This window comes from Nannobrachium achirus, assembly GCF_963921795.1.
Source record: "Nannobrachium achirus genome assembly, chromosome: 3".
Classification (NCBI taxonomy): Eukaryota; Metazoa; Chordata; class Actinopteri; order Myctophiformes; family Myctophidae; genus Nannobrachium; species Nannobrachium achirus.
The window spans coordinates 48,016,381-48,043,450 of NC_137812.1; the positions used below are offsets into that span (position 1 = coordinate 48,016,381).

General features: G+C 42.1%; 1 protein-coding gene across 2 annotated transcripts in view; it reads left to right on the forward strand.

The window, feature by feature from the left end:
• The window catches only part of LOC308281284 (protein kinase C alpha type-like), a 210,052-nt gene that overhangs the window by 39,595 nt on the left and 143,387 nt on the right, over positions 1–27,070 (forward strand). For both annotated transcript variants that reach the window (XM_080721426.1, XM_080721427.1), the window contains one exon: positions 26,300–26,382. In XM_080721426.1, coding sequence (XP_080577552.1) covers positions 26,300–26,382 — 83 coding nt within the window. The remainder of the gene's footprint in view (positions 1–26,299; positions 26,383–27,070) is intronic.

The following is a 27,070-nucleotide window of genomic DNA, read 5'->3' on the forward strand; positions in this document are numbered from 1 at the left end:
CTCATAGCCGAAATGCGTATTTATTGATTGATTGATTGAAGAGTTTATTAGCAGTATGCAATAGAAAAAAGTACAGTTTCATGACAGCACAAATCACTGGTACAAGGTCAACTAAAAGGAGATCCTAGTAAGCTTTACAGCTTATCTACACAGGAACCACTTTATGTATCTCATATAACATTGAAAGACACGCGTAAGCGTTCTTTGTTGGTGTGTGCCAATAAAAAAGTGGAAATGTGAGTACTTTGTTCTCCATTTATTTGAAGTTTTGGATGTGCTACCTTTTGGGAATTTCTAATTCCTACTTTTTACCCACCTGTGGACATTCACATTAATAGGGTCACAGAGAGTGGCTAGTTTGGGCCAGGAGAGTAGAGGAGATCCCTACACCACTGGGGAGATGTGAGTCCCTTGGCAGCAAAGCAGAGGGGGGGGGGGGGGGGATTTGCCTCACCAGGTGGCCTGATTTCTACAGCAGCGCAAGGTGACAGCCAGGATGAGGTCATCTGTCACTTTATCACAGCACACTAATTTTAGCGCCCTCCCCTTAACACCCTCGCCACCATAACTACCGCCTAGCCACACAAGCCCCTTTGTATCAGCTGTGACATATCTAGTTTTTGCAATAGTGACACGTGCAAGAAAGTGGAACCTGCAATTGGCCCTTTGTGTGTGAGCGTGTGCATCAGTCTGCATGTGAGTGGATACATGCTGGGCTTTGCAGCACACGATCTTTACACGCTCCGTCGCTCATGACATCCCTCCCTTTCATCCCGTATGCTTCAGTCGGTGTTGTGAAATCGGCACGCCTCGCTGACCCTGCTCGCACGTCGCCGGCCTGTCCCTCTTAATCACTCCATGGGCCCTTTGGATAACTTGTGCAGTTCCTTGTACAGTATGTGTAAACACAGTACTCGCCCATTAAACTGAATATGATGCAAAACATGACTTTTGGTACACGGCAGAGCTTTATTGCCTATTCTTTCCTGTTCCACATGGGTGGGCCCAGATGCAACGCACACACAACGCAGAGACATTAACCCCACTTCAAGTGGTCAGATTGGTTAGACACTGCAACCATCAGTTGTGTTACACGTCACTGACAAAGCAGGCAAGGCTTTTGGCTGTTTTATCAAATGATGGATTGGGTGTAATGCCAAGCACTTACCCAGGCACAGTGGGATCTGGCTACTGGCTTTTATGGCCCGACTACGCCCATATCCTGACATGTAATCTGTCACCGCTTCCTTTACACCAATTTCCGGCTTCCTGCTCTCCCATTATTGGCTGGTGTTTTCTGTGACAGGAAGCCATTGGCTGATATGGATGGCCGCGGGCTGTTGGCTCTGCTTCCGTTGATGCATAAATAAGATGATACAAACAGTCCAAACTGATCTCATCCATCGGCTATTGTGTTGGGACAATTCCTAAAAGGCTTCAGGTGGACGAATAATTATGTTCTATTGGAAACAGAATATTTCTAAATGAATGTGCCTGCCTGTTTTTGTTGTTGTTTTTTCTGAAGTTATACTAAAGTCACCTAAAAATAGTGTTTGTCAATATGCACTGAATTAACTTTATTGGGGTTTCTGACAGAAGTGAGCAATTGCTACTACAAGCCAATGCTTTGACGACATTTCAAAAGTTAAAACATGCATGGTCTTACGGTCTGTTTGCATTCAATGAGTGAAGGTCATCTAAGCATGGGATTTCTATCAACTGGCAACTTTCCTTTTGCCTGCAGAGCTGCACTGACAAAGGATGTGGTTGATTTCAGCATCGTGCTGTGAGGTAAACTCCTCTCAACCGTGTTCCCCACTCGTCTCTGTTGGGCTAATGGGATTTTTTTTAAGCCGCAGAGCAACTTTAATAAACTCGCACCACTGTTGCATTGGCTGCACAGATCTGTGCCTGGGAGTCCTGACACACAGCCTCCCAAAACTTCAGCGCTAGTGTTGATGCCAGAAGTTCAACTCTGTAGTGACACCTGGAGCTTTGCCAGAGCCACATTGTATGTGCAGGCACACACGCATGCACACACACACACACACACACACACACACACACACACACACACACACACACACACACACACACACACACACACACACACACACACACACACACACACACACACACACACACACACACACACACACACACACACACACACACATTACAGGCCTGTGAAGAGTAATGCCCGGTCTGGCTGCAACATTGTAAACCACAGTAAGCACTTTCTCTGGCCAGCTAAACTGAGCTGAGCTGGCTGAAACTCACACAGTGGTAGTACTGTCTGGATAAGAAGACCGCCGACTCAAACAGACGTCATTAAACTGTGATGTCAGGGGTTAAAAAAGTGTTCCTCTCTCCATTCCTTCTTCATGCAGCCCATCTCTAAATGTATTCAGATTGTCTGATTCAGAATACAATATATTTATTGAGTTCAGCAACATTCATTTCTCCTTGGGTCTCCACAATTCTAATTTGCATACTAAGTCTTACTTCCTGTTTCTTATCTCTTCTCTATGTCTCTCTTTTCATCTGTGGGTTTACTGATATTACTTTCATCTCAGCAAACGTTTTTCAGTTCCAGATTACATGTTTTATACAACATTCTGCAACTCAACTCCTGCTCCTTTAAACCTTCTTCTTTGTATACTATACATTCAGTGAGTATACTATGTGCCACATAGTATACTCCACATTGTATTTTAGATCAGGAGTTTGCACTCGTCCACTCTTTTCTTTTAACCATTCCTTCAGTTTCCTGTTCAACCAGCCATTCTGGCTTAAAAGCACACAACCTGTCTGGCTGTAATGAGGTGGGCTCACAATATCAATTTGCCTCCCAGGCTTTGAAAAGTCAACTTGAACGTGTTTTGACGTTCTGGGTGGTTCTATTTGTCTGATTACCACTCACGTTTAAGTGAGTTATTTATTCGCCAGAACCCTTTTTGTGGCAGTAGTGGTGAGGAAAATAAATTAAATACAAGAACAATTTGCCTGTTGGATTCACTTCAGTACAGCAAACATTCACTTAAATTTTAATGCGGCAGTAAAATAGCTACTGTTTATCTCAAAGAGTAAGAAGTAAGCACACTTTGATTTAGTGTACTGCTGTAATTAAGCCTGTCAATTTACCCTTATCATGCATTTTACAATCCACACACACAGCACAGCACATTTCCCTGTTGCAAACAGCAGGTGTGTGCACCGTTGCCATTGATGCAGTGTGCAAATATCCTGAACTGGTGTACAAATCCAGTTGCAGAGGAAGCGTTACTGAAACTGAAATGTAGTTCACTTGTACCCACATTACTACCTCCTATAGCACCTCCTCCTGCTCTGCTTCTATCCAAGAAATACTGTACAAGGGCATTTCTAATTTGTGCAACTGTGGTGTGTGCGGGTCAACTTCTTTTTGTCAGCTTGTCTTTTGGGGGGGTTGGAATTCTGGAATTTGTTGTGTACATAATGCAGGTGATCTCCACTTAGCCCTGCTCAACTCAACTTCAAATTCAACTCTATTTTATTAGACACACGTTTTTATGTGTAATTATTGTTTTTGTACAAGCTTCCAATGTTTTGCGGTTTTGAAAATAGTAATGAGAATATAGATAGTTGCTATGCTATGCCTTAACCATCTGAGTATCAATTCGCTCTCCAAAAACTCTGATTTAGAGAACATGGCGGAAACACTAGTTAGGCAGAAATCGGTCTGGCCTGTATGGGGAGCTCTGTTATCATCCAAGGAATTCAGGGGATTTGTATTGTTGTATGACCTACGTGTCAAACGTTATATGCCTCGGAGAGTGTGCACGCAAAATAATTATTATCAGTCTCTTCTAGAAACAACACTTGTATATTACTATTTGTTTATTTATTTTGAATGCTCTCGCACATGGCAGCTCCGCTCCGTTCCAGAGAATTATGACTAATTAACATTTGAGGTGTGCATCAGGCTTCTTATCGTATGGAGCACCAGCGGCGGCCAGCTCTGCACAGCTGATGTTCTGTTTGCCATCCAGTGACGTTACTCTAATCTCCCAAGGCTGTTCCTGTTTGCTAATATGTCACTGTCTTAATATTTACCCCTCACACAGTAGTGTAAAGGCTGTGATGTGAAGTCAAGCTGTCCATTAATTTACCAAGTTTATTTATAGCATCTCCCCAATGCAGGTCGCCTGAGAGGAGAGAGACAAAGTTGAAACTATTATGCAACATAATGTATGGTCTCCACAATATAGTGTATGCAATGCAACTATTTATTGTCTGGATCTACTATCTATTGTGTGTATGTATTAGTAGTACAACATAATGTTTATTTTAGCTTGCTATCAAAATGCATTAACTTTTAAAAGTTGCTACAGTACCTCAATCAAAATTAGGACTGTTGAATATAGACTAAATGTGATGCAAACATTTGCCACTCATAATAATCATAGAAATCAATAGATCCCAAGGGTCTAAACAGATGGTGTTTGTTTCAACGCAGTGTGTATGTGAACTTGGCAGCTAACATAAAGTATATTTATTGTGCAGAGGAGTTCAGTGGTAATAATAGTGTTGGCTGGTGCTGTTGTCTGGCTCGCCAATCTCATGGGTGCTAAAGCCCCTCTCTTAGGGACTGTGGGCGCGCGCACACACACACACACACACGCACGCACGCACGCACGCACGCACGCACGCGCGCACGCGCACACACACACACACACACACACACACAAACTTTTTTCTACAGGTTTGCTACAACATGCGCACACATACTGTACGTAGACACACCCCTCCATATGGACCTCACACTCCTGAGGAATCCTCGTGCACACCAGAGGCTGTTTGCAAGCATGGAGTATTGTTGCGACTTAAATCAAATAATACTCAAGGACATGTTGCAACTCTCTCCCACTCTATTCTCAGAAACCATCTTTGTCTCGTTTGTTTGTTTCTCTTTCCGTTCCAACCCCCTCCTCTGCTATTGGCTTCATTATTGCCTGCTCTCCCTCCCTCCCTCCCTCCCTCGCGTCTTTCTATTTATTATTCTCACTCTTTCACTACTGCCTTTTCTCCCCCCAGTCCCAATAATTGTCTACGCTTCCCTTCTCTTCCTCTATTTATTTCTCCCTTTCACTTTCTCTCTCCCCATTCAACGTCTTTTATGACTTTCCAGCTTGTCACGCTTTGTCTTCCAACGACTCCATCTAGCAAACATATCCATTGATCTGGCCCTGACGAAATCAATGACAGAGAGAAATAGTGAAATAATGGTGGAGAGTTAAGAGACGGAGAGCGAGACAATGGCATGAAAAATGGAAAAAAGTTAGACTTAAGACTTTGTGAAGAGGTTGGGAGCCTGGATGGTAACACGTTTCCCTCAACTGCATAACAACACTCTTTTCACAGTTATATCCACACTGAGAATAGTCAGTAATGTACAAACCCGTCATGCGAGTTGCACCTGGTGCCCTGTATTGACACTTGACAGGAAAGATGGGGTGCATTAGAGGCAATCCAGGATGTTGTCAATGCAATCTATTCTGTATTCAAATTGATGTCGGGATGTTGACTTGTTGTGCCAAGGGACCAATCCCCTGTTGTGTGGTCATTCTGGGAACTACAGGGACGTTGTCAGTGACAGATGATGCAGGCTGCAGCTGGAGCTACAGTAGAACTCAGCTTGCAGAAGTGCAGCACACACAGCTACAGGGAATAGATAAACATACAGTACAGTGCATACCGATACACACAAAAATACTGGAAACTTTGCTAAATACAATCATTTTAGGATGTCTAACACACACACACACACACACACACACACACACGCCCAGCCTCAGGTTCTGACTTCAGACAGATCGTTTTTACATGGACCCAGCACAAGCTCGTTTCATCCAGTTGAAGGTAGAAGGGGTCGTCGGTGCTCAACAGGGACAATTTGAATCAGAGAAAATATTACCTGGGCACTTCAGGGGAGACTAAATAAAAATACTGGAGAACTAGACTAGACACATATTTATTATTTTGCAGGGGCGACTGAGGAAGATGCAAGTCAAAACATCAGTCACCCCTGCAAAATAATAAAAACGTGCAGACCAAACCGAGTGATCCACTATTTTATCTGGGTAGTCTCTCCTGTAAGTGCCCAGGTATTCTTCTCTCAGATCTTCTTACATCTTTGTTAGTGCAGTATTTGTATGGATTTTAGGTATTTAGCCCATAGTGTCATCCTATTCCATACATACTTTTCCCCTCAACTGACCTCTATAAATCCTTTGTGAATGCTTAACTCTAAATACCACAGATTCTATATCTCAAAGCTAAGCCATCTGGTTATGTTTGGGGCATTTTTCACTGGAAACACAGATGTCGTTAGCCGGATCTATTTGATTCTGCTCCTCTGCACATGAGTTAATTTACGTCATCTAGCCTTTCCTCTCTGGCTGTTTCAATAGAGTGGAACCCGCTGGCTATGTCACTGTTGATCTAGCTTAGTGTTGTTGTAGTGTTGGAACTGGTGAGCTGTGAGCTGAAAAGGCATTTTTAGACCTTGTTGTGACTCTTGAATTCTTATCGTTTGTACCTCCTAATTCTAACGAGTTTAAATAATGGAGGTCCAGCCACGTTGTGAGCTGCTATGCATTTTCCCTTTAGAGATTTCAGTCAAATTAATTGCAGGGAGCATCAAACGTCTGCATATCATCAAAAATACACATAAACCAGAGAGCCTAATTAGAGAGCCCTTGGTGTCCCACGGATGGTGGTTTCTCTCCTGCCCCAGGGTCTTGTCAACCGTCACAGTCAGAGCAGATGGATGTAATAGAAGACGCTGACATGCCAAAGCATGATCACTGCAAACATCAAAGTCACAAAACACCATGCAAGGCTTGTTCCTTCACTGCCAATATCATATTGAATTTGAAACCCATCCGTAGATGATTACATCCAAGAAAACACAGATCAAATGTGGAACATGGATAGAGAAACAATTACTGTTGTACAGCGATTAATACATTACTGTGAGTGGAACCTTAAATGATGGAACAAGCATAATACAGGTACTGTTTATAGCTCAACATTCTCAACAAAGATTATCTACAAGGGAGCCAAGGCTATGGCACTTTGTTGATTAGGTCAGGTTAGCTAATTACATTAGGTTCAAATGAGTTATTATGACCCATCTGTAAATTCTAGAATGTCTTGAATTCAGCATGAAGATGTCGCTCTCTCACTAATTCAATATTTAAGCAGTGAGGATTCACGTCTCTAGCCTCTCTCACATTGTACCAGTGTCATTGCCTATAGTTAGTTACAACATTGAACATTTTCATTGTTGTGTTCTTTGGTTTATGCACGTCTTAAACATCCATGTGTCTTACAGTAAAAAGCCCAGAAAAACGTATTTCCTATAGATAAATGCTAGGGATGGTCCAATCAGGTTTTTTGGAACCGATCACTGAGCACCGATCACAAAAGTTTGATCACCCGATCCCGATCAATCACCGATCCGATCAAGTTATTATTTATATTTTCTAAATGTTAATGTTTTAACTTTAATTCATTCATTCACTCATGAATTCATTTATATATTTGCCTTATAGTTATTTACCAGCATTACTATGTATTTATTATCATAGCAGTAACTAATTATTCCTTCAGCACTGTGGAAATCAATACCACAAAATGGCCTCAAGTGGGCATACTGAACGGCTGGTTGATTGGATGCACCGATCGGATCGGATCGGTGAATTTACCTTTTGATCTAAACCACCGATTATCGCCGATCACACTTTGATCGGCCCGATCCGATCCATTGCCGATTGATCGGTAACATCTCTATGCCTTATTGAACTTTATGCATTACTTTGTTACAAATAAAACAAAGATAAGTGTAGTAGTTGTTGTTGAATCCATGAATCCAACAGCCTAACATTTAGCCCAAATGTACTTTTAATTTCACTGCGATTCAGGGAGTAGTGGATGGCAATGAAACCACATGCAGCCCCAGGGAATGATTTCCTCTTATCTGCCTGAAAGAGGTTAACAGCTGTACTTTGGATTAGCTCTGCATTAGTCAAATCCCTTTAAGACTACTCTACCAATTCCTCCATGTCCAAGCTAGGACAAAGCCATGCACAAAGCCACTCACAATGGTTTTTGTTTGTGTGTGTTTCATTTGAAAGTAAAACATATGCATTTTGACCCCAACAGATATCGCTGTAAAGACTATTGATTGGTATTGATTCATACAGTATACTGTAGCAGATTCTATCTACAGTATAGCATCACTTGTAGCTGAAGTTAATGGGAGTGATTTGCAAATCATATGCAAACAAATTGGATTTGGCATACATTGAACGCAGACTCGCAGTTGTTTTTTGTGTAACTTTGCGTGATTGTACGAAGCTTCAGATATCTTTTTACATATAAAACTGTAACAAAACAAAAAAGTATATGGTATATAGCAGTGGTTCTCAACCTGTGGTACTTAAGCCCCCCTCTGGTGGTACACAATGTCTGTCTCAATGTCTGTCTCAATGTATGTCTCAATGTATGTCTCAATGTCTGTCTCGGTGTCTGTCTCGGACACCGAGACAGACAGCATTGTGTGACAACTGCAGGAGTTAAAGGAGTAGTTCACAAAAAAAGGACTTATTTCTATCAGTTACACACCCCATGAAGCCTTCAATTCATGGTGATGTTTTCGTTTTTGTTGCATTCCCAATTATTTGATGACCGGTGGAGTCGGTCATATTGATCGATCGCCCGATCATCAATTATTGGCTTGTGCATAGCGGAATAGGATGGAATAGGATATTTTAACATCAGTTATTATGGTGGCACTTGGAGAGACAGATATTTTCTGAGGTGGTACTAGGTGTGAAATGGTTGAGAACCACTGGTACAGTATGTAGGACACCAAATGTCCTGCACAAAATGAATACACATAAACACAACACACATACACAATGCACATGGGCATATAGTACATAAATAGACATGTAGAATCTCAGGTCTGTACGCAGTTTCATGAAACTGATGAGCTGATGTATGACACTAAATATGATCCAAACAAGAGTGAAGAGAAGGATGAAGGTCATTCAACTACTTGCATAATTGCTGTATTTCTCAATCCACCCATACCAGACAGCCGGTAAAGCGTGACGAGAGCACACCTCACTGCCTCAGTACAGTACAGTATGCTGATGCTGTCTGGCAGAAGCCTTTTGTGTCCAGAACAGTTACTTTTCATCCAATGGAAATAAGAGCCTGCATTCCATTGGATCCATTGTAGTTGGTGTATTATTACTGTCACAGGCTCTTAATAAATGTCATTGGTTAACTATAAAACCCACAGACGGACTTAGCCCGGCATCCCTATTTTGGGCATGTTAGTATAGCTATAGGTGAAAAATATCAGTTGATGCAGTTTCGCTACTTTTGTGCAACACTGTCATTTATGATGCATGGTTTCTGCCCGACAGCGACAATGTGATGAGTAGAATTAGATTCATGCTTGATTAATGCCTGTGTAATTGTGTGATCTGTCTCACAGCTATGCTTAACAAAGATTTGCTGCCCTGTTATGAAACCTCAGATAGAACTGCGAGTAGCCAAAAACTAAACACAAAAACAGCTATTCATACTTAATTAAAAAAAAAGCGTCCACTTTTTTCCACAGTGGAACTAAACAGCTATCTAAACAAAAGCCATCTGTCTTCCTCTAGCTAGCTAAACAGGAAGCTTAGCTTAGCCCTCAAAGGAGAGCTACAGGATTGCTCTGAGATCGCCATTGGGATGTTACATCAAAATAAAAGTCTATTATGCCATTAGCCCTTGGTGAGGTGTACAGTAAGTACAACTCCCAGTCAAAGTGTTTTCCTGTAAGGGTCTGTCTCAAGTGTTTCTGACTTAATCAAAACAAAGTCAAGAGTGTAGGAATGCTGTGTGTTAGCTTTGCACCGAATGCTTGATCTTCAAGAATAAACAGTGAGCAGGGTGGTGTGTGTGTGTGTGTGTGTGTGTGTGTGTGTGTGTGTGTGTGTGTGTGTGTGTGTGTGTGTGTGTGGTGTGTGTGGTGTGTGTGTGTGTGTGTGTGTGTGTGCGCTGTGTGCGCTGTGTGTGTGTGTGTGTGTGTGTGTGTGTGTGTGTGTGTGTGTGGTATAAGAAGTTACCCTTAACAAACCCACGTTGCAGTGGTTAGTGTGGCACAATGCCACCTTGGTCTTGGTCACCACCCACTTAAAACCACACCATTCATATTTAAACTAGGTTCTAACTCTTAAATCATTTGGATTTTATTTGTTGTGCTAAATATACAATGGCATATCATATTATGAAATATCTTTCTAATATTTATTTATATTTTCTTAAGAAACTGTCACAGAACAATGTGACAGGAAGGAATTGTTTACATCATTAGAGGAGGTTTTGAAAGACTGTTCCTTTGGCCAATTTTTCACCTTATCACTTCTCACAAAAAAAGGAGCAAACGCTAAACTGAATCTTATGCAAATCCCCTCTACATGTCTTTGTTCAAAGACTAAAGAGAAAACAATCCCCTTTTCTTCACCTTTTAATTTAAGCTCAAATTAATTTAATTCCACCATTGGCACTGCCCAGTATTACCAAAGTCACTTAGAGGTAATCAAATTTGTTCATGTGTACCTGGCGGATGGTACATTTCATTCTGTGTCTGTGCATTAATTGGTGAGGAATCAATCAGGAATCGAATTAGTGTCCAGTAAGAATGAGTTAAGGTTTTAGTTTAGCTTGTGTGTGTGTGTGTGTGTGTGTGTGTGTGTGTGTGTGTGTGTGTGTGTGTGTGTGCGTGTGCGTGTGCGCGTGCGTGGTTGTGTGGGTGCGTGCGTGTACAATAACATGTACTTATAAAATAAGTATGTTATTAATATCCCTAACTCTGAGCCTTCCCTTGTAAATGTGTCTGGTTATTGCCTGCTGCTGTCCTGTGAGAATCAGAATTCTGTGTATTTTAGTCAGGACACAGTGTGAATCAGATTACTTTATGCTATTGTAGCTGTCAGAACAAATCCGATTAGAATACAGTGTATTCTTACCTATCAGGACAGAGTGAATCAGAATACTTTATGCTACTGTAGCTGTCAGAACAAATCCAATCAGAATACAGTGTGGCATTGTATCTGTCTGGACAGAGTGGATCAGAGGAGACAGGTACACACAGTAACCTGATTCAGCCAGGCCCAGCCACTCTGTCAGTCCTCACTGACTGACAGGCTCCTACAGTGTGACTGAAAAAGCATGGTTACATAATGTACTGCCACCCAGGGGGCACGCAGTCAATTTCTGTGTTGCTCTGCACGGTGCATACAGTAGAACATGTGCCAACTTACAACATAGCAAATCTGTAGTGTTAAATTTAACTCTGAGAGTGTAAAGATGTCCACTTTACACTCAGAGTTAAATTAAACACAGGGCTAATATTGGCACAGAGTGCTGAGATAGAGTTATGAGTTCTCCTGTAGTTTGGACACGTGAAACTTTTCCCATGTCATTCTCTCTCTCTCTCTCTCTCTCTCTCTCTCTCTCTCTCTCTCTCTCTCTCTCTCTCTCTCTCTCTCGCTGTCTCTCTCTCTCTCTCCCTCTCTCTCTCTCGCTCTGTCTCTCTCGCTCTGTCTGTCTGTCCGCCTGTCTGTCTCTCTGTATGTGTGTGCGTGTACATATAAACACAGTATACAGCGCACACACACACAGGCACAAAGCTGTTTTATAATTTTTGTTTCTGAACACTGCTAAAATCAATGTGTGCGTTGTCGTCTGATGTTGAATGAAAGAGCAGTTTTTTATGTATCAAACCGTGTGCTCAGCATTGACTAGGAAGCAGTGAAATAACAATAGGCAGTGAAAGGAAGATATAACTAGAAGCAGTGCTCTTCCGAGCACAGGTCTCCACCAGGCTGTGTGTCCTGGTGGTGCTACTGTATAATAAATAGGCCAATGTAAAAAGGGTGGCATATGTTCTTCACCATAGGTCTTTCATGGAAATCGGACGCTGCATGCATGATTTGAAGCATTGTGTTCCAAAAATTTGTTTTGCTAAAGGCTACCTCCTGGTGGCGCTATAACAGGCCAATGTGAAAAAAGGTAGCTTTTGTTCCTTGACCTAGTGGGAATATGTGTGGCAAATTTCACGGTAATCGCAAGCTGCGTTGATGATTTGAAGCATTTTGTTCAAAAACTGAGCAATCCTGCAAACTTTGGAAGCTAATATTAGCCAATCAGGATGGAATATGAAATATCAGATGGATCGGACTTGCTCACATGACTATAGAGATACTGTGTACAGATTTGCGTGATTTTTGGATAAAATCTCAAGGAGTAATATCCAAAAATGTGTTTTACATAAGTCGGTCCAAAGGTGGCGCTATAAAAGGCTGGTGTGAAAAATGCAGGGCAAAGGTTTATCCTTAGCCTCTAGGGAGTGCGCTTACAAAGTTTGAAACTAATCGGTGGAGTTATAGGTAAAACCACAATCTTAGCCAATCCGGATGGAATATGCAAAATCGGACAGATCCGTGTCGATCACATGACTGTCGAGATGCTGCCTACCGATTTGTAGGATTTTTTGACAAAATCTGTAAGAGTAGTGCACAGAAATGTGTTTTGCGAACATCGGCCACTAGGTGGCGCTAGAAAAGGCCCATTTGAAGAATTTAGGGCAGAGGTTCTAGATTGGCATCCAGGGAATGTGTGTGCTCACTTTGGCAGCGACGGGGCCAACGGCGACTGAGATTAGCTGCACACAAACTGCGAGGACACACGGACGGACACACGGACGGACACACGGACGGACGGACGCACGGACGGACGGACGGACGAAGGGGAAAACATACTCTCCCCCAAGCCTTCGGCTGGTGGAGACAATAAGGATCCAGTCCAAACCAGCAGTGCCTGGAAAGAGGACAGATAATGATCAACTTGTAGCATACTAGAGCCGCACTTCTGCCATTCATTTTTATCCATGATGATGTTACAATTAGCTAACTACAACTTGTAATCACTTGTTAACTGTGTTTATTGGTCAGAGAGAGAGAGTATCAAATACGCTTTGTCATTAAAGTTTCCCTTCCACTTCTTTCGTGTAAAACTGGACACAAGTGTTTCTCCACATTAATTGGAATGTACAATTTTAGCAAGATTTTAATAATAGCTCTGTGTTTTTTGGAAGCGGCTGCATGCCAAACAAGCAAACATAGCCCAAGGCTGCCCAACTAACATCTTTAAATCGCAATCTTAACTGTTCCAAACAGGCCTGGAATTTCATCATTTTAGGGGCAAGGCCACTGTGCCTTTGGGCTTGTCCATTTTTTAAGGGCACAAAGGTCAAATTCCAGGGCAGGAAGGCCATCAAATAAAACAAGATTTTAGTCCATTGAAATAATGAATTTAAATTAATGATTACATTTAATATCTGCTGTGAAATAAATACATTGGTATTTACAATCTTATGCTCAGCCCTGCACATTATCAAAGATACTGGATTGGTTTAAAATGGGGACTCAACAAGACACTGGTGTCTACATATTGACAAGACAGAGACAGAGGAGAAAGAAATCAGCTGGGCAGGGGCATTAAAGCCTCGAACAGAGTCGCGGTGTAGTGCGGTGTAGTCTTTTTGAGCGTTAACGTTGTAGTTTTATGACTAAAAAAAACTACACCGCACTACACCGCGGACCCGACTCTGATCGAGGCTTTAGGCCACTGTGGCCTCAATACATGACATTTTTGGAGGGGCACAAGGCCAAACTGAGGGGCAACGACGGCCATGGCCTTCATGGCCTCCATGAAATTCCTGCCCTGGTTCCAAATATGTAATATTTAAGTTGAAATGTTTACGCCTGGCAGTGATTATGACCACATCAGCATGGCCACTGTGTTTGAACACCTCATTTCCTTGTAACATTCCAGACCATATTGGTTGGCCATGGGGTCATCATAACCATTACAGTTCATCTCCTGGGGACCATGAAGGTGCTGCAGAGTCCATGGCAATACAGACAGTACTGTATTTTGTTTTAGTACCGACCGATGCACCATCCATATATTAGTATTATCTACTCCACTATTCCCAAATGTGCCATTAAATGTAGCTACTGAGGAAGGTACTGTCTGGTTGCCTGCTTGCAGTTAATATTGGATTTTATGTGTAATGACATGATCCAGTACCGAGTTGAACTAAAAGAAGAATATGTTGAAGAATATACTGTATGTACAGTTAGGGCTTCAAATCGGGTCATTTTTATGTAGAACGTTTAATCAAGGCATTCAACATTGTGTGCTGAATGAAAAGGGAATAAAATACATTTCACATCGTTACTCTTTTCTATTTGTGCTTGGGTTGATTAACGGCCGGACTACACCAAGCCGTTTCGCGCGCGTCAGTGCGGGGCGCGCGCGCGTATGTGCGTTTTGGATAGATCCAATGTATATCAATTCAGCCGGCTACACCAGGCGTACGGATAGCGCGAACCACGGATACGCATTCCCTAAAAATAGGATCGGTTCTATTTTTTAAGCACGCCTATGCGTTTTGTACATAGACTATCTGGTCTTCCTCACATATACTCCCTCCTTGGTGTAGCCTGGAGCGTTTACGCATACGCGAGCCTCTTCACGGACAGTACGCGCGTATGTGCACATTTTTTGGTGTAGTCCGGCCGTAAGTCAGTGCATTGGACAATGTCCTCAGGGAGACTTACAGCCATGGGTGATGAAGCTGAAATTCATGACGAGACGTTTCACAGCCAGTGTTCATGTGGTGGTGTGAAAGCTGGCTAGGTTAATGTGCTTGACTGGAGGTGTTGACATGTTGAGGGGAGCAAGCCCTTCCATCCATGCAGCTCCTAATTGACCAACAGGAGAGCACTGTCTCTGTGGGAGAACAAATGTTCACACTTGCTAAGCAAGGTCTGCTGTGCATTCAAGCACTGTCCTGACCTAGGATGCTGCTCCAGTAGCTTCTGGCTGCTTGTACCTTATTTGTCAGCTTTCAATTTTGTATGTTTGGTCATTTGGACCATCATTTGATGCTACTTTGTACTGTATGTACAGTATACAGACTGTACACAGAATCTAATTTCTCTCACGCACACACGCGCACGCATGCACGCACACACACACACGCACGCACGCACGCATGCACGCACGCACGCACGCGCATAAACACACACACACAAACACACACACACACACACACACACACACACACACACACACACACACACACACACACACACACACACACACACACAGGTTTGCAATTGCTACTTTGTGGGGACATTACACATAGTCTACTATCTTTGTGGGGACATTCCATTCATTTTAACCCTAACCCTAAACCCTAACCCTAACCCTAACCCTTAACCTAACCCCTAAAGACCTTGTGGGGACGTATTAATTTGTCCCCACATGGTTTTTTCCCTGGATTGTAGATAGCTTTGCAAGCCCACACACACACACACACACACACACACACACACACACACACACACACACACACACACACACACACACACACACCCTCTCTCTCTCTCTGTCTCTCTCACAGAGAGTAAGAACAGATCGATATTGTACGATGGTTCAACGAGTGCATACATAAGCACAAATTACTATGGTAACATTGAGGCTTATGAGACAATCCCTGCTTTCTAAGATACTACCGTTGTGCCTGAGGGCCTTAAAAGAAAACTGGTTCCAGAGTACTGGAGATTTTAAAAGACCCACTGCTACACTTTTTTTTGTGACCAACTTTTTATTTTATTTTTTCTTAAAATAGAGTAGGAAACATTACATTTCTTTTCATTTCATTGCATTTGACATACAATATATATATATATGTTCCAGTGGTTTCCTTCGAGGACAAAATCTCTTATCCCCCTCCCCAAACCCCCACATTACCACAGACTATTTTATATGGAGAGTGAAGCACCGTGACCTGCATGTACCATACAAACACTATTATCCCTCTTCTGGGTAAAAATTATAAAATGAAAAATACTTTTGAAATGAAACTACACTTTTGAATGAGGCTTTGCTCCAGCTCCTTTCTCCACTTGTTTACCCCGACTGCAGTAGTTGTTTGCAGCCCTGATTCTTATAACAGCCCATCAGCGTCGTCTATCAGTGCAGTTCATGAATTTTTAAAGATGCCATTTATTGCGACAACAAAATGATCTGGCACTTGCAGTTATAGATCATTGGCGCGTTGGTGCAATGCACTGCCTGTTATTGTGCGGTTATGTGTCCATCTAGGACAGCGCTATTCATGCGGCCCCTGCAGCATGTCTATGCTAGCCTGATACTTCAGTCCGCACATCACCACCCCCTGCTGTTGGGTGGTGTGTAGTGTGGACTGAACCCGGAGATATTTTAATCTATTTCAAGCGCGCCCAAAGAGCGGGCGCATTGAATGGGCCAATCAGGGTTGTATGCTTGGGGCACGTGGTTTGGCTGCTCCGGTCCCAGCCCCCTCCAAACAGAGCTCTTCTGCCCACGTCAGAGCAGTGTAGGCCCACGTGAGATTCACTAGTGAACTCTGATTGGTGTCCTCTGCCCACGTGAGAGTCTAGTGGACTCTGATTGGTCTGTGAAAACTGTCATGGCGGAGTCAGACTCGACTCGAATTCTTTTAATAAACTATATAATAGTGCCGTTTCATTACGTTTTAATACCATTTTGCACTAACGTAAACATGCAGTCATATAATATGTTATGAGAACATATTTTTGCAATGACACGCCACGTCGCCGTCGGAGGCTCTAAGCGTGTGTGTGTGTATGCGTGTGTGTGTGTGTGTGTGTGTGTGTGTGTGTGTGTGTGTGTGTGGGTGACGTCAATAGGCTTTACCCCGCCCCCGGCGAAGTAGAATCTCCGTCCCCAGTTTCAGACTCTCTCCCGAAGTGAAACGTAGTGATGAGTCTGGACGCTTGCAGTCAGGCTATGTCTATGCGGCCCGTCATGGTTCGTACCAATAAAAATAGATTTTGTCTACAAATTATTTTGGATACATTTCTCTCCAAAGCCACTAGGAAACAATTTTTGTCTTGTTTTAAAGACATGGCCTTTTTTTGCTATTTTGTTTGTTCATCATGACAATATTGTTGTTCAATGAGGTGTGGCCTTAAAGATAGTAAATGTGTCTGTTTTTTCTGTGTGTTTCCTCAATTTTTTGACTACTCATGTAGTGTGTTGCAAAATCATTGTCTAAACATCCAAAGTAGGACCGTCATTTTAAGCTTGAGGCCCTTAGACTTTTGGTATTTTGCTGAGTGGCCCCTGAGCCATCTTAAGTTGAGTAGCCCTGATCTAGGATCTAACAGATACACAGCAGGAACCATTTTCTGCATCTGTTAGCCTTATTGTTCAACCCTAGCAAGAACTACTGCACCTGGCTTATGTCTTGCATTCATACGATGCAGTAGTAACACGTTTTGAAGTAACATTACTGTAATATTATTACTTTAACTAGTAACGAGAAGTGTATCTTATAGAGAGTATGCACATGCATCACTTTTCCACGGGGACACAACCCCCTCATGATAAGCTTTCTTATGTTGGTGAGTTAAACGTTGTTTAACACAATCAGATTCCCGTTTTGTGGGCTGTCGGCCAGAAAGTAGTTTTTTGCCGCTCAGTAGGCGTTCCCGCATAACTTCCGGGTACGATGATGACACACGCATAGCCTCTTTTACAATTGCCAAACTGGAATAATATACCAGTAATCCAAGTAACGCTGCATTACTGTGCTAATGAACACGACTCGTTTTTGACCAAAATAAGCGCACCCTCGGCCTCTGCTCTTTTTTTTCCCTTTTTTTTAAGAGTTATTGGACATACTACCTATGTCCATGATCATGCATACACATGCTCAGTACTAGTGGTGTGAATCACAATGCAATATTCCAACTATTGAAATGAGACCCTTTAAGCAAAATTTTGCAACAATATTTCAGAGACCTCTTAAAGACATAATGGTGAGACATACTGTCCAGTAAGCCTTTACTGTCATAAATGATTAATAGTCCCTTGCAAAAGCAATGGCATTGATCGACCTTTTTCGGCACTGTACCTTCACTCCATTATTTTCATACTCTTTGCGGTCATATGACAAAATATGAATTGACAGCTGAGTATGTCATGAATAATGCCTGCCAAGAAGGACCATTATACCTCCAATCTCAACTCTGACAGCGAGCATATCTCTGACAGCGAGCATATCTCTGACCTTCCTCCTTGTCCAACTGGTGTCATTATGGCTGTGACCTGGGAAACAGGCCCTCATGAACACATACAGTATACTATACACTCACAGTGACATGTATATTTTCCTCCAGACTGCAGTCCATAGCATTACATTACATCCAATGTCCTTTGTCCGCACTCTTCCACAAGTGTTATGTGTTCAAATCCTCAAGGTCCCAACCCTCAGTCTTATGGAGAAATAATTTCTTGTATTTTAATAATAATCAAATACTGTACAATCGAAAATCTACCAAAAGACGATTGTAATTTCTGAACTTACTTGAATTATGTGCAGAGATAGGATAAATTATGATAATAATAATTATATATAAGAGAGAGAGAGAGAGAGAGAGAGAGAGAGAGAGAGAGAGAGAGAGAGAGAGAGAGAGAGAGAGAGAGAGAGAGAGAGAGAGAGAGAGAGAGAGAGAGAGAGAGAGAGAGAGAGAGAGAGAGAGAGCCTACGTTTCCTTTTTGGAGCGGTGAAAGCGCTCCCAATAGACAGGTATGTCCGTGGGTATGTGGGTGGGTGGGTGGGTGGCTGGCTGGGTGGCTGGGTGGCCGTGTCCGTAGCCTGGCAATACCTTGAGTGGCCACACACAACACACTAGTTAAAGGAGGGGCGCTGTTTTGTGCAGGCCAGGCACACTCACCACTCACTCACAGGCACAGTTTACTCACTCACTCACTCACTCACTCACATAGGGTACAGCTGCTCAAATTCACCGCTCCACTTCGAACCGAGGTTTGATTTTTGGAGCGGTGAAAGCGCTCCCAATAGACAGGTATGTCCGTGGGTATGTGGGTGGGTGGGTGGGTGGCTGGCTGGGTGGCTGGGTGGCCGTGTCCGTAGCCTGGCAATACCTTGAGTGGCCACACACAACACACTAGTTAAAGGAGGGGCGCTGTTTTGTGCAGGCCAGGCACACTCACCACTCACTCACAGGCACAGTTTACTCACTCACTCACTCACTCACTCACATAGGGTACAGCTGCTCAAATTCACCGCTCCACTTCGAACCGAGGTTTGATTTTTTATTTTGTTTTTGGTTGACATGGATATTTGTTTGTACATTCCCTTCTTTTTCTTTACACAAAATTGCATTATATTCAGTATGAAGACAAAATCACTGCCATAATGTGTTTGAGTTATTAATCTTTATGGAGAGACAAGCAACCCCAGACAATGGCTGCAATTACAACATAGTGATCGATTCGATGTCATTTAAATCAAACAGATAAGATACTAACATTGATTCATTCATTAATGATAGACCAGTAGCAAGTAATTGTTTCATTAAAGAAGCCTCAGAGTGTGAGCAGTACCAGTAGCACCTGCTTTGTCCACAGCAGACCTTTTCACTTTCTATTACAGCAAGAATGTTGGTGTTGGCCAAGGCATGGGGAGGAATAAATCAAACAGTCCAATAATGTCTGAATTCATTTTTCACTTTTATAACCCTACGATGTCATTACTTAATATGATGAATGACCCTAATGTTATGAACTGTCTATGAAATATATATCACTAGGGGAAGGGGAATATATAGTCAGCCTCAGTTGACTCTTAAATTATGGTCATTATGTCATAAAAATAATAATAATAATAAACGTTTGGTGGTGGTGGCAATTATGATGATTTTGAACTGTCTTCTTCATCACTGTTTATGACCTTTATCACTGTCAACTTCATCAATGTTGCCATTTTCATTATTCCCATTATAGCCAGGAGCATATTAAGTCCCATATTTGTAAGGTCTAAAACACATATTACATTTATTTTTATTGTATAAGCGTTATATTTGCCTCTTATAATTCTCTAATTTTCATACTCAATCTATGAAAAGAAAATAGTGCATATACAGTATATAGCCTACTGAACCTTCTTTCACCCTCAGCCACTAGCTCTGTCTCCACTAAACAGCATGTGGTTCAGAGTTGATGCAGAATCAGATCGATTGATTCTCATTTTCCTCGAAACCCCCAGAGATCCATTTGTCATGCCATGCCTGGGGTAAGTGTCCATACCCCCCCACAGTAATATGCTGGTGGGGGGTGGTACACTGTTGTGTTCCTAGTTCCTACCATGCTATTCTTTTTATACAACAAGATATTCTAGTGCCAATTCTAGTGTCAATGGCATGGCAGGTTTGGGCATTTCCCAGACCCCCACAAAATAGTGAGGTGAGTCGATCAATCATGACCAATCCTTTTTTTTTTTTTTTTTTTTTTTTTTTTGAGCATTGCACAGTGCAATTTTTTGAAACTAAAGGCTCCTAAGAACAAAATTATGTTAAAATGATCTTGGGAGTTTATAACAAAAGCAATGAATACATCTGACACTGGTTCTATGGGAAGCATTTTTCATTATAAAGCCCATTTCATTTAAATCTCAATTCATATTCACCAGATATTTGGCGAATGCCTGCCTGTCCATGTGCTGCACTGGACAGTGAGTCACACTGTTCCACAAATCACATTGGGACGGGCAAAAAAATGTTCAGTCGTGAGATTAGTTTTCCCTTTAATCCATGGTAACATAATATGATTTGTGGGATTTTGGTGATGTCCATGTGGGTGTGTCTCTCCATCACACTAATGCAGTGGACATGTGTGCAACCCACCATAATGCTGTCGAGCAGTAGTTCTCAACCCTTTCAGGCCGCGACCCCAATACAATCATATTTGAACTGGGGACCCCCACCCTGACGAGCACTACACAACGCATTACATTTTGTATAACATGGTTCTATTGTGAAAATAGCCGATCTACATGTCTATTTTCACAATTTTTGCCTCTAATATTAGACAATTTGGCCAAGGTTTAATTTGTTATTTTAGAGGTATAATAAGTCCTTAAATTGTTACTTTAGAAATGTGCAGACACCCTAGATACACTTAAACTTTGTGTAGGTTTGTTTACTGTTAAGTGAGAAAACATTGTTGCACATTAAGTTAATCATCATCCAAAATAATTTGGGGGACCCCCCTTGGGGTCCCGACCCACAGGTTGAGAACCACTGCTGTAGAGCTGGTCCAAGCAGCCTGGCCAGTCCTCCTCATTGCCCCTAAACTCACACACCCCCTATACTGCACCTCTCCTTTCACAGTGGCACTTGGCAAGTGCCCCAAATGCCTGCAAACACATGCAGGCAGGGAATAACACGCCGCTTGGCCTACAGAAATTACCAATTTGCCCATTTGTTGCACGCCTCATGCCAATGTGACCCTGCAATGTTCCATTATTTCTCTGGGTCACCTACAGTATGTGCTGTAAGTGCACTTACACTTGCACGTCTTCATGAGAGTGCGGAATACATTTATTTATCTATTCATAATTTGTCACCAATCTGTCAGAAGACATGGTAAACAAAACAAAAGTCGTAGGCGATTGAATGCAAAATAATTTAGTTTCATCAGATGTTTTTGTCTCTGCATGTCTCTACATCAGGCGCCCTGGGTAGAGAGCCTTTGGTGTATTTTCCTCATTTGCTCTTTCATGGCCATCCAACCATTGTTTGGTGACAAGGGTGAAAGCACTTGCTTGCAGACTCTCTGGCGACTTATTCAAAAGAATGGTTAGGGATGAATACGAGCCCTCCAGCTTTTCAATAAGTGAATTTTAGAAAGGCCAAGAGTGGGAAGAAGCAATTCAATGTTACCACTAAACGCGTTCGCCCACACATTCTCCTTGTTTCTGCAAGGCACCTCCATATTTTATTTGACATCAGTTAAGCTTCCTCATCTATCCTGAAATTACGCTTTCTCATAGCCGCCCTCTCATCTCACTGCAGACTAAAAGAGACAAAGCAAAAGGAAACCATTCCTGCACTTCCTCCAATCGGATGAAATGAAATTGTAGAGAGACCGATACTTATTATCGTTGCAAACAAAAGCAGGGGAGTCGAGGGGGTAAAGGATTTCACTACGCTAAAGGGTTTGTAGAGAATTGAATAAGTATTGATTTGACAGCCCTCATTACATTCTCACCTGCTTTGTAATTATCCTTGTCCTTAGAGTGAGAAACAATACAGTCACGACTCACAGGCTGACTCTTATAGTCCACTGTAACACCTTTGCTTTTCTCTATAGATGGAGTTAAACTCCTGTCAGTTATTCAGAAATAGGATCAGACTTATTGTTTTTATAATTGACTTGCCTCCAACAATATTTTGCTAGGAGCAGACACAAAAACATAAATCTAATCATCTGTAATTGTTCCGAAACAGAATCCTTAATTGGAATCTCCACTAACCGTTAAATAATGTAATGTTTTCATTCACGAATTTAGCAACAAGTAAAAAAAGAAACTCTCCAAATTCCCAAATGTCTTTAGATTTACAGTACATAACATTTTTTATTCATGTACATGCGTGTGCACCTGATCACCTGATCTGATCTGAGTTTTCTCCAGCTCTCGCATACAGAAGAGACAGGACGAGAAAACTGTGACACCTAATAAGCAGTGCTAAGTTGTTTGTTATTGTTTTTTCTGTTCTTTCACCTCAAACAAAAGCAAATTTCTAAACAGCACATAGTTTATCACTGTCACTGTAGAATAAATTCATTCATTCTAACCAGTTTATGTTAGAAGTGGAACACGTGAACAAGAGACGCTCAATACTTCTTTCTGCCAGAGTCTTTCTTGTTTATAACCTAGTAGTTTGGCAACTGGTAAGAAAAGATTGATTGACTTGATTAATAAGGTTCTTAATGACCATGCCTTTGAAATATGGAGTACATTAAGCTCTGAAGGTAGTACTTTTACAGTGGGCCTCGCTCGTTTTACCCCTTAATGGAGACATTTACTTCAAAATGGTGTCAGAGGTGATTCATGGGTTGAACGCCCTCTGTAAGTGCTGTTCTGGCCCTTGAAAAAGACCAGTGGGCCAATGCTCCAATTAGAACACCAGGGTGTATCCATGGAGACCCGCTATGAACTTCAACTTTATTGTCACATCATGTTAACAGGTGAAAAGAGTTGGTGGAATTCTTTATCTTACAAGCTCCCATTATTTGCAGTGGTAAAAAAGGCAATTGAATGAGGTAGTTAAAATAGCACTGAACAGATATTGTAACGGATAAGTAAGGTGCATAGTTTAAATTGCAATAGCAACTAGAATAGTGTGCTCCTCGGAGTGCAGATATTCACCAGGCCTAGTGTGTGTGTGTGTGTGTGTGTGTGTGTGTGTGTGTGTGTGTGTGTGTGTGTGTGTGTGTGTGTGTGTGTGTGTGTGTGTGTGTGTGTGTGTGTGTGTGTGTGTGTGTGTGTGTGTGTGTGTGTGTGTGTGTGTGTGTGTGTGTCTCTCTCTCTCTCTTACACTCTAGATAAGTATGATTTCCTTTCATCCTGCTATTTTAGCTGAACAATAACTCTGCAAAGCACAATGAATCACCAAAATAAAGGCCAATCAAATTCAGCGTTGACCTTCTTAAGCAAAGCAGCAAAACAGTCTTTGCCTTAGTAATGCCGCAGAAAACGTCATGTAGACGTTTCATTCTTAGGTGAGAAGTAAAGCAAGCACCTACATTTAGTCAGAATTCATGCCTTCAGCCTGATGACAACGTACTGTATGTTTTCTCGGCAGGGCTGTCACGATCATGACATTTGTAATAACTTTGACAGGTCTACTCATCCGTGTCTATTTTTGAGCGGTGGTCACAACGCTCCTATACGTGGCCGTGTGTGTGGGTCTGTCTGTCTGTCTGTTTGTCTGTTTGTCTGTCTGTTTGTCTGTCTGTCTCCGGGTATGTAGCCTGCCCTGCAGTAACCTTTTCTGACCACACATGTTAAGGGAGGGGCGCTGTTGTTCAGGATAGGCCAGGCATAGGCCAGGCACACTCACACACAAACACACACAGGGGGCACACACACACACACACACACACACACACACACACACACACACAGGGGGCACACACACACACACACACACACACACACACACACACACACACACACACACACACACACACACACACACACACACCACCGCTCAGTTCACACGAGTGTGATTTTTTCTTGAGAATGAGAAGAGTGACTGTTTTGTCTGGGTGTGAGATACCGTATAGGCCTCTCTCACAGCTGGTTGCTGGCTTAAAAGACTGGCTTCAGGTCCGTGCTCTGTAACCTTTTAATATTTATTAATCATCAGATTGATGAGCTGACTTGTGTGCGTGTGGGCGGTGTGAGTTATGGATCGGGTTTGATGTTCATCATTATTGACTGGACCAGCCATATGGGGCAGAGTGAGGGTTTGGGGGTGTGGTTGTATTGATTTGCATCTGTTTCTGTTATAATGTATGTCACAGCACCCACATGGCACGATTGCCTCGACTGTGTTCATTTTTGAAGAGGAGATAAATACTGCCGATAATATGCTGTTCAAATAGTAAAGGGGAAAAAGTAATCTAGTGTTTGGATTGATTGATTGAATACTTGTTAACAAAAAGTAAAGTAGGTGCATACAATAACGCTAACAGGATAATACAAAATGCCATTATGGTCAGTGTGAATTTAATGGTATGAACATGAATGTGTTCAGTAAAACTGCAATCATACACTGGATTGTTCTTCCTGAGAACTATCAGCCACAGCATAATGTAATCAATGTATTCAAAGACAACGTCTCAAGAGTCGTGGTTGAAAAGATGTGTTTATCTGACTGACTGTCATATCTCATCAGAGAACAGAACAGTAGCCCCCAGTCTGTCCATCCATCTATCAGTTACCAGTCTGTTCATCCATCAGTTACAAGGATCTGGATCAGAATGGATTTGCACAAAACTCAGAGAAGAGCTTGGCCCTGGCCTGAACCAAAGAAGAACATGATTGGCAAAAAGTGGAAGTGGGCGTGCTTTGTCAAAAAATACTTCTGAATATCCCAGCATACTTTGAAAAAAAGGCTTATTATGGGTTTAGGGACAACTGATTAACCGTTCACATGCATCATGAATATATTGTCTAAAAGGGGAAAGATGGATGGATGGATGGATGGATGGATATGGCAGTGTATAAGTAAAAAATAAATCATATCTCTTGAGGGCAAAGCTTTTTAGAGGATTAGTGATCAATGGCAAATGTGAGGAACTGACTGACAGTTAAAGTGGGATATACCACCAAGTTAAATCTCCCCACTAATTCGACAGCTTTTATCCTGCACGGCAACTGTCTGCCTTCAAATACAGAGCGAGGGAGAGAGTGAGGGGGGCATATGTCCGTTATCGAAGCCAGCCTGCCCTTTCACTCCTCTCTGTGTCAGCCAGTGTCTGGGAGATGGTATCCATAGACGCCATTCTCTCCCCTCATGTGCTGCACTCATTGACACTGAAATCCAACAACTATATCTGTGTTTCACTATGCATACTGTATGTGTATGCAATCACTGTTGTGTGAGTGTGTGCGCAATGCATGTGTGTTGTGTGTTCTTACTGTGTTCTAGATCCTGGGACGTTCCCTGTAAAATCATCAGTTTTAACTCTAACAAAGTACAAATGGAACCATTTTGTTCCATATTACACTGTCAGAGTTACACTCAGTGTATTTTACAGCAGTGGTTCTCAATCTTTTCAGACCGCGACCCCCAAAATAATCATATTTTAACTGGGGACCCCCCCACCCTGACGAGCACTAAGAGTTGAGGCATTACATTTTGTCTAACACGGTTCTATTGTGAAAATAACAGATCCACGTTGCGAGGCGTTTGGAGCATGTAGATTGGCTATTTTCACAATTTCTGCATTACCTCTATACACTTAAACTTTATGTTTAAGTGTATAGAGGTAATGCAGTGTTTACTGTGTGAGAAAACAATGTTGCACATTATAGTGAAACATCTGGGGACCCCCCAAAATAATTTGGGGACCCCCCTGGGGTCCCGACCCACAGGTTGAGAACCACTGTTTTACAGTACTGTATAGCATTGTGCAAGGCTTTAAAGGTGGTGGACTGGCCACCTTGACACATGTTGAGAAGCTTTCTCCTCGTCAGTCATTTTAACATTCTCTCTTTCTCTTCCCCCTTCAGTTTGCTGTTTTGTGTGCCACAAGAGGTGCCATGAGTTTGTCACGTTCTGCTGCCCCGGGGCAGATAAGGGACCCGACACAGACGTAAGTAACCAAACGCCAGCTGTTGCCTCTATGAGGGTTTTGCCGCAGAGCAGGTTCGTGGTCAGGGTTGATCCCTTTGTTTTGTTTTCTGTCCGTCACATTTATGCGTTTGATGTCACTGATGTGTTTGCTGATGTCAACAGGCCCTTGCTCTTTTCGAAGCACCCCCTCTCTCTGTGTTAGTGGCAGAGCTTTACAGTATACCATAGATCCATGTCTTGTTACAACACACTGGAAGAGACAGGAGAAGAATTATCCTAACCATCCCAGATTCAAGGGTATTGAACCGTAATACAGTAACTACATTAACTATCTTTTGCTTTAACTTTTAATTGATCTTTCATAGATTAATGAACATTTAACTGTATAGTTTAAGTGTGGTGTACATAATTTGGATGAGATATTTAAGGCCCACCTCTGACTTTATTTTAATACTTTGATGGCAATATTTTCCAATGTTTGTATTTGCAAGTTTGCAAATAACATAGCTAACTCTAATTCTTTCATCATGTCCCAAATCAGATTTGATTATGTCCCGAATCAGATTTGATTCGGAATCAGATTCTTGTTTGGAGCTGTTCAAGCAAAACTGGAAAACAAATGTGTTCATGGTTGAGCAACAACAGCAGCTTGAATTAATTCCCTTTATCACCATGTTCCAGTAAAACTAATTTAAGGAGGCACTCAA